We start from the raw sequence: 9,244 nt of genomic DNA on the forward strand, positions 1-9,244 counted from the left end.
CTCAAACTCAACAATCCTCCTGCTTCAGCCTCCTGAGTGCTGGGACTTCAGGCATGGGCCACCATGCTCAGCTACCTCTACATTTCCTTATACTTGAAATAAAATGGTCCTATCTTCTAATAAGGATGAATCACCTTTCATAGGGCAAACTCTCCGGCTAGTAACAATGATAAATTATGGACACAATTTTTTTATAAACAAAAGCACAGAAGACCACCCAAACGTAAGAAATTTGGTGGCATTCCTGCCTTAAAAGAAGGGAACCACATACAAGAGACATACATTTATCTAACTTTTATTTTGAAAGCACCCAAAGCTCAAAGAGCAGAAAGCAGACATAGCTGAGGCAGTGAGTCATTATCTTTTGACCAAAGAGCCAGACGACTAAGCCTTGGTCTATCAAAGTGGTTAAAATTTAAGAGGGGAATCTCATAAAAGAGAGAACCACAGAGCACAGAAGGCCAAAATATGCAAGTGTTCACTCAACTCCTTCACAGACTCCTTAAGGTGCAGATGTGGGCTAAGACTCCAAGAAACTGAGAAAAAACAGCTAACGCTGAGCAGATTTGAGAAGCTATAAGAGGGAACAGTTTAAAAATGGAGTCTCTCCAAATTAAAAGAGCTTGGTAAATATCTCAGGAATGTCCATGAAACCTCAAAAATGCCATGCCTTAGGAGTAAAAACCTATAATAGCTTTCCCATCACTGAGATATGATATCTGAGACCCACAATTCAAAGGAGAGTTTTAATTTTACTAATGGTTTAAGGGATTCAGTTCATGATAAGCTGGCTCAAAGGCAAAAACATGATAAAAGAGTGTCATCACGCAAAGACACTTAGTTCGTGGTGACTGCAAAGCCCAGCAGGAGAATAGTGCCAGAGATAAACGTGTGACCTCAACGCCACACCTCTATGATCCACCCAGACACATCCAGAAGTATGCATCACTAATCCCACTGGCAGCTCCCAAGCCAATCAAGTTGACAATCCACCTTAACTGTCACAAAAATCATACCTGAGAACTAAAAGATTTTTCCCCAGGACCAAGGCCAAAAGCAAAATAAATCTTCCTATGAAAGCTAAAATCAAGCCTCTGTAAAATAGCTAAGCAATTTACCAATAACTTAACTGCTTTCTCAGCAAAGAATAACAGAACCCAATATCTCTACAAAGAATCAATCTCTTGCCTTACGATGTCCACAACACAATAAAAACATACTTAACATACAAATAAACAGGAAAGTGTGACTCATGATGAAGAGTAAAAACAGTTAATAGAAACATACCAGTTAATAGAAACATAACTATAGATGATCCAGACATTGAAATAGACAAACAAAAACTGAAACATGTTTTTAAAAATCTATAAGGAAGAGGGGCTGGGGATTTAGCTCAGCGGCAAAGCGCCTGCCTGGCAAGCGCAAGGTCGTGAGTTCGGTTCCTGGTACCGGAGAAAAACCAAAAACAAAACAAAACAAAAAAAATCTATAAGGAAGAAATGGCAGAGTGGTGAACAGCAGAGAAATAGCCTCTCTGAGACTTGGTGTCCAGGCGTTGGAATATAGCAATGTAAGGAAGAGAAGGAGGAGAAAAGTGGGTCCTGCAGACCCAGCAAAGATCTAAAGCAAGAGTTAAAGCCCACAGGGAGAGTGAAGAAACAGACCTCAAGGCAGAAAAAGTAAGTGGCAAGAAGTACTTGCCCTATGCTCTGGCTTACTGTATAGGAGGACTAAAACCTGCACACTCATGGTTGCCTACCAGCAGCCCCAGAAGCCTCCACTGAAAAATGCACCAGCAGAATAGAGCAGTGGATGGATACAGTGGGCTGCAGTGGCTGGTGAGTTATTCAGATTCAGATCTCCCCGGGGAGAGGGCGACTGGCCAGTTGCCATTCCGGAAAGGAGCCAACTGAGCTTGGAACTCAAAGCAGCTATGGGTTAACTCGATCTAGTGGCTCCCAGTGTCAGCTGCGAAGCTGCTGAGTTCAAGATGGCAGGAGGTCAAAGAGCTGAGTTCAGGCTGGCAGGGAGACAAGGTCAACCAGGCAGGAGACACATGGAATGTTGCTGACTGAACAACTCAGGTTGAAACCGGCCTGTACTTCAGTGGAACTAAATGGTGCAGGCTTGCAGGGATTATCCACTATCCCATCAAAAATCTACTACTGGGATTAATCAACACAGATCTGGGCTCTGCCTGCCCACTCTGTCTACCAGTGACAACAGAGACATGCCCTGAAGTGTACATTTATTTTTCACTTCTTTCCTTTCTTTTTTTTTTGGGGGGGGGGGGCTTTTTTCCTTTTTTCTGGATTGCTTGTTCTTGTTTTTATATACGTGTAAACACTGCTTGTAATTTTTTTCTTCTGTTTTTGTTTTTATTTCTCATTCTCTCTTTCCTGTGTTTTCACCAGTTTCCCAAAATTTACGTATTCTTCCTTTGTCTCCTAGTATTGCTTCTAATCTCTTTCTTTTCTTCTATCTCTCTATTTTTCCCTAACCCCTACTAAATTTTCTGCCTTGAGGGTAAAATCACCATACTTACTGCATACAATCTTCTGGCTTGTTTTAGATTTTATTATATAACTAAAATCTAGTTCATATGGTTAAAGGTGGCAAACTAATACCTACCACACTTTGTCATATCAATCAATACATATCACTCAATAAATATGTTACATACCATCAATGTAAATGGTCCCAACTCACTAATACAAGAAACAGACTGGCAGAACAGATCAAGAAGCAAGATCTAACAACATGCAGCATACAAGAAACACATTCAATTCAAAAAGAAATTCAAACTGAAAGTCAAACAATGGAAAAGAATTCTTCAATAGGAACTGGAAAAAAGCAGGGGTAACTATTCTATTTGCAAACAAAGTGGATATCAAGCCAAGACTGATTGAGAGACAAAAGTCACTACATCCTTGAAAGAGAAAAATCTAAGAAAAGCGGTAACAATCATAAATATATATTTACCAAAAAACAGTGCACCCAACTATACAAAACAAATATTAACAAACATGAAAAGCTCAATAAGCACTAATACAATTGTAATGTCTCATGATAAAAAATTCTCCAGAAAATTGAAACAGGTGGTCTTTATCTCAATCAGACAGAAGCTGTCTATAACAAAACAATAGCCAACATCATACTAAATGGACCAAAACTAAAAAGTTTCACTCTAAAACATTAGCCAGAACAATTAGACAAGAGAAACAAAGAAAAGGAATAAGAATAGGAAAGGAAGAAGTTAAATTATCATTATTTGTGGATGACATGATACTCTACATGGAAAACCCCAAAAACTCCACCAAGACTTTGACATTTAATAACCAAATTTGGTAGCATAGTAGGATACAAAATCAACACTTAAAAATCAATAGCCTTCCTGTACACAAATAACAAACTCACTGAGAGAGAAATTAGGAAAATAACACCTTTCACAATAGCACCCCAAAAAATGAAATATCTAGGAATTACCCTAATGAAGGAAGTAAAGACTTACACATTGAAAACTACAGTACTCTGAAAAAGGAGATCCAACAGGGTATCAGAGATAGATATCCCTTACTCTTGGGTAGGAAAAACCAATATAGTGAAAATAACCACACTTTCCAAACTCTTATACAAAATTAATGCAATCCCAATCAAAATACCAATAGCGTACCTCACAGAACCAGAGAAAACAATTCTAAAGTTCATTAGGAACCAGAAGAGACCCAGAATAGCAAAAGCAATTCAGAACAACAAAGGCAAAACAGTGGGCATCACAATACCTGACTTGAAATTATGCTACAAAACTACAATGATAAAAACAGCATGATACTGCAAAAAAAAAAAAGACCCAAAGATAAATGGAACAGATTAGAAGATATAGAAACAACTCCAGACATACCAAGCCACCTTAGCTTTCACAAAGGAGCCAAATACCTGCACTGAAAAAAAGATACCATCTTTAATAAAGAGTACTGGGAAAACTGACTTTCCATGCACTGAAGATTAAAACTACACCCATATCTTTCATCATGCACTAAATTAAAATTGAAATGGTTCAAAGATCTAAATATTAAAATAGAAACATTAAATCTGGTAGAAGACAGAATAGGTAAAACTCTTGAAGATACAGGTGTAGGCAACAACTTTATGAACAAAACCTATATCATATAGGAAAAATCACAAAGAATCAACAACTGGGATCTCATCTTATTTAAAAGCTTTTGCACAGCAAAAGAAATCACCAACAGACTGAAGAGACAACCCAAAGAGTGGGAAAATATTTTGCCAGCTGTTTCTCAGACAAAGGACTAAAATCTAGAATATATAAAGAACTTCAAAACATCAGACTCCCCAAATTTAACAGAATAATATTCCCTCAAGTAATAATTAAAGTGTCATATTAAATTAGAAGTACAGATATTCATGAAATTCTCAAGACCTATTTAGTTTCTAGTTATTTTAACTGAAGGTAAGGCTTTAACATGATTTTAAGCGTTGTTTTTGGTTGTCTTATGACTCTGCACCTAGATAACTACATGCCTTTAGATTATAGTACAATTTTCATTTTCATTTCAAATCAGTGGTAGAAGTAATTGTAACAAGTAAGTGTTCTCAACTGGAATGAGGGAAAGGAGAAAAGAAAAAAAGAAAGGAAAAATATACATATATACACAAGATAGCTTTAAAAAATTGTACTACTAATTTTTACTGGTTTATTGAAAGGAACAGCTAATGCTTAATTTTTTGATCAATTTTGCATGCCTATATCTGGTAATCTGAACAACTTCTTTGAAGATAACAACAAGCAATATAACAACCATTGTTGATTTCCTATCATCTTGTTTTGAAATTCTGTATCATTTTTAATGTATTTTATTTTTTTATTCTTTAAAACAAATAAAAATAAAAATAATTACCAGAAAAAAATGTGCTCTCTCAGAGTTGTAAATGATAGGTTACATTTGCACTATCAGACTTAAAATGCACATAAAAGGATCAAAATGAATATACAGCGGAAAAAGTGGCTTAATTAGGTAAATTAAAATACTGTATTAATGATTATGGAAGAATCCAACAGTATAGCAATGACTCATATAAACACCAATACGGAAGAGAAAGTAACCTTTGTGCTACTTACAAATAGGGGACCTTTGCCCATTTGACTTTAGATACAAAAAGCTAGTTAATGTTTGGATAAATGAATACCAATGTTAGTGATCAGCAGTGTGGACTCACCTTATAAAAACTCCTCCTTGCAAGCAATGAAGTAGAAGAAAATAATGCTGACCTTCTTGGCCTGCTTTCTTCAAATCAGTTTTGAACCAAGAATAACTAAAACACTGGGCCACTAGTGTTCCAAAAAGCATAAAACTTAATATTAAAATACCAAAAACATATTTTCCTTCATGGGAAAATCTGACAGATATCCAAATGTCCACAATTAAATCAGTTATATAGATTATAATGCCAAGAACTGACATCATAAAATTGCATTTAGTATATTTCATTATGAACAACTATAGCTCTTAGTTATCTACTTTCTTTTCTCATATGAAAAGAAAAAACTGTCAAAGCAAATATTAGCACATCTTTTGGTATAGCACTGAATTTTAATTTCTATTCCCTAAATCCATTTAGAAAAATACTAAGTATTATGAAATGAGAACACAAAATCTGAAATGATTAATTTTAACTTTCTTTTCTAAGTCTTGAAGCCAGGTCCAGTGTTACTCAGTCTTCTCTTTTACAGTGATCTTCATTACAGATGACAACACCTAAAATAAAATAAAACTGTAAGTTTCTAAGAATCTTAAATTTAAAGATTGAACCTTGATTTTACCTATTTTTCTAAGAATAATATATTGCCCCTAAATATAGGTCTTTTAATAGCTTTTAGAAAGCAAAGTCTCAGCAACCACACTACTATTACAATTTCTACCTCACAAACTTGTGGTAAATGCAATCTGTAGACAATATTTGCGTGATTCAAGTGTTTTTGTTTGTGTTCTCAATTGACAAAATTACACACACACACATACACACACACATCTGCTATCAAAAAAAAAAAAAGATCTACACTACCATTTCATGAGCAGTGGCTGCCCATTTCATGTAGTGGGTTCTATGTAGTTCATCACAGTAGCCATTAGGCCCACTTTAGTCATTTCAAAAGCTGCATCTCAGTACTGATGGAGCTACCCACTTGCTCTGTGTCCTTAAGTATTTTCTTTTCTTTCTTATTCATCTAAAATACAGAGATAATAATGTATATACTTTATAGAGTAGTTGTGAAGGTTAAGGAAGATAATATAGATTATATATAACATAGATTCTATAATATAGATTATATAATCTCTATATAACAGATTTCATGTATGTATGTGTGTGTGTATATATATATATATATCCCTAGAAGGGTACTTGACACACAGTTAGAGCTCAAGAAATGTTAGTTATCATTACCTTGCATTTCTGTTATATCTGAGTTTGCAATCCCTGACTTCATTTCATATAATGTGAAGTGAAAAAGTACCATAGCATGATATCTAAGAGAATCCACCAGAAACCAACCCTGATGACACCTTGAAGTTGGACTTAAGCCTCCAGTACTGTGAGAAAAGTAACGTCTGTTGTTTAAATCAAAAAGTCTGTAGTATTCTTTTAGGGAAATCAGAGCAGTTAACATATTATATCATCTATAAAGAACATTTATTACTTGAAAAACCCAGAGGCAAAAGCAATACTAAAATACAAACAAATACCTGCGGTGTTCTTCTCATTCTACCATTTAGTACCATTTTCTTTAAGAGCTTTCTGAATAATATTAAAGGGTATTTCACTCTTCTTACAGATCAAAACAAGTTTCATAGTAACTACTTTTCCTAACAAAGATGCTGTGATCAACAGAATTGAAAAAATAATTTTAAATTTAAATTTTCCTAATCTAGCAGGCCATAAACTTCCCTGCAGTAACTTTCTTGTCTTAATATAAAGGACATCAAGTCCAACAAATACATGGGTTGAGGAAGATGAGACTGATAAAGAGGTCTGTTCAATTGAGCTAATTAGATATTTACTTAGAATCTACTGTGTCACGTTTTTTAGGCTGTTGGGGCAAATCAAGTGATGAAAAAGTCAAAAATCTCTCCCCTTGTGAAAATTACATCCTAACACATAAAGTCACTAACAATAAAAAATAAGTAAATTAAATACAGCAGAAGATGAAAAATGCTATTCAGGAGAAAAACAATCTATTAAGGAAGACCCAGAGTTGGAGTAGAGGTAGGCAGATTATAAGCTACAATCCAAAGGCAGGTCAAGGCCAGACTCATGGAAAAGGAGGCACGTGAGTGGTAGAATTAGCCATATGAATATCAAATGGAAAGTTTTTCACATGGAAACAACAGGTAGATTTCAAGTATATCCTCCAGAAACAGAAGTTCCATAAAATACCGGCAAAGATTTTTTGGCATAGTTATATTGGGTACGTTTAATGCATATCCAAATCCTGTTCCAACAGCATTATTAAAAATGTAACTTTTTAGGATTTACTATCTAAGGAAAAAATTCATATAGAATAGAAGAACAAATAGTGTAAGAGTACCCACCTTTACTAAGTGTTTACTACCATAAGGAATATATTTTGTATTATTTCATTAAATACATTTCTTCACTAAATCCTCACAAATTCCTATGAGAAGGGTATTATTAGTCACATTTTGCTGATAGAATATTGAGGGCTAGAGATATTGGATATTTGGGTGTATTATCTCTAGTGAGTAGAGTCTGTCTGACTCCAACACTTGGATCATAACAATATACTAGACAGTCTATGAAGGGAGAATAAAAAATATTAAAAGCTGCTTGAATACGACACCTGGGCATAGCACCTACAGATTTAAGATAGTCGAAACTATAGTGTATTATTATTCTCTGTATTAAAATAAAAAGGGGAAAGGAATATAGTTAGAATTGCAAAGGATGCAAGGCTAGGCAAAACTTTATAATCTAAAAACATGCTCAGCATAGTAAAACTTGAATAAAATGCAACAGTTCTGCTAAAATTTCATATAAAGTGATTTTAAATGTAAATAACTTCTTTAAAACTACAGACAATGTCTCAGCAATCTGTGGGAAATTTCTTAATCTCTCTGTCCACAAAGAGAACTTCTTTACTTGCCATGAAAAAGTAAAACACCAGCAATTTTATGTCAAGTTCTACAAGATGAGAATTATTTCTAAGAAACAGAAACTGGATTATTGACAGAACATTGAACAGTTTAATCTTATATGACAATGTCCATATTCCTAATTAAATCAGGCAGAACATAACTCCAACCAGAAGAAAATCTACACAGGAAGCTAATAAATACAGCAGTTCTCACAAAGACAGCCTACAAAGGCCAATTAATTATAACATGTTAAAGACAATTTATCTCTACCTCTACATCTGATCACTATTCCAATACCACCTTAGGAAAAGTAAAACCATCACCAAAAAAAAAAAAAAGTAAAAACTATCTACAAAATTTAGCTGCTAAGGGACTTGTTATACTTACTGACTTAACAGGACAATTTCAATTAAATTTTATTCTGAAATCAACCTAGCTATGTACCTACCTGGCTGCCACCCAAAATACATAACCGTTACCCTTATACACGATCTCCCTTCAATAAAAAGAAGGAAAAAAGTATCAACCAAATTTAACCTATAAAAAAATGCAGACTTACTTGTCATTATAAGAAGTCTTCTTTAATTCAAAATCCCTTCTTGAAAATCTTCATCTTGTGAATCTTTTCTTTCTTCTTCACTGAAAATGAGTATAATTATAGAGTGTACAATCCTTTAAGATAGAATACTAAAAAGAAACTGAAATCAGCTGTTAGTCACATGTGGCATTCTCTAATCTAGTGATAACAGTCTGTGTCACTGTAGATGTAATACACCTCTATATAATTACCTCACTGAGGAAAAGAAACAGCCCTTTTAATTGGTTAAATAGATTCCAAGCTTTCACTGTATTTGTCAAGTAAGTCTTAAGAAAATATCACAGCATATCAAAGCATGTCCAAGTGAATAACAAGCCACGTTTGTCAAGTATTCACAGATTCTTAAATTTGAAATACTCTGATAAAGAATTTACAAAGTATCATTAACTTAGCCCTTGTTGTGGTTTATATCTGGATGTCCCCCAAAGCCTTTTTTTTTCTTTTGAGACAGGGTCTCACTATGCGGTTCAGG

The 9,244-nt window shown here is 34.5% G+C and overlaps 1 protein-coding gene across 5 annotated transcripts in view; it reads right to left on the reverse strand.

Annotated features, from left to right (window-relative positions):
• Xkr9 (XK, Kell blood group complex subunit-related family, member 9) overlaps positions 1 to 9,244 on the reverse strand; it is a 32,250-nt gene that overhangs the window by 17,301 nt on the left and 5,705 nt on the right. For 2 of the 5 annotated variants that reach the window (XM_005392101.1, XM_005392102.2), the window contains exons 2-3: positions 8,734 to 8,813; positions 5,239 to 5,777 (exon numbers count right to left, since the gene is read on the reverse strand). In XM_005392101.1, the coding sequence (XP_005392158.1) occupies positions 5,239 to 5,510 (272 nt within the window). In that variant the 5' untranslated portion in view covers positions 5,511 to 5,777; positions 8,734 to 8,813. Of the gene's footprint in view, positions 1 to 1,718; positions 1,803 to 5,238; positions 5,778 to 6,084; positions 6,248 to 8,733; positions 8,814 to 9,244 lie in introns of those variants that run through there. The other 3 variants (XM_013518143.1, XM_013518144.1, XM_013518145.1) reach the window with 3 other exon arrangements.

Source organism: Chinchilla lanigera, unplaced genomic scaffold (assembly GCF_000276665.1).
Source record: "Chinchilla lanigera isolate Chin_1 unplaced genomic scaffold, ChiLan1.0 scaffold00043, whole genome shotgun sequence".
Lineage (NCBI taxonomy): Eukaryota > Metazoa > Chordata > Mammalia > Rodentia > Chinchillidae > Chinchilla > Chinchilla lanigera.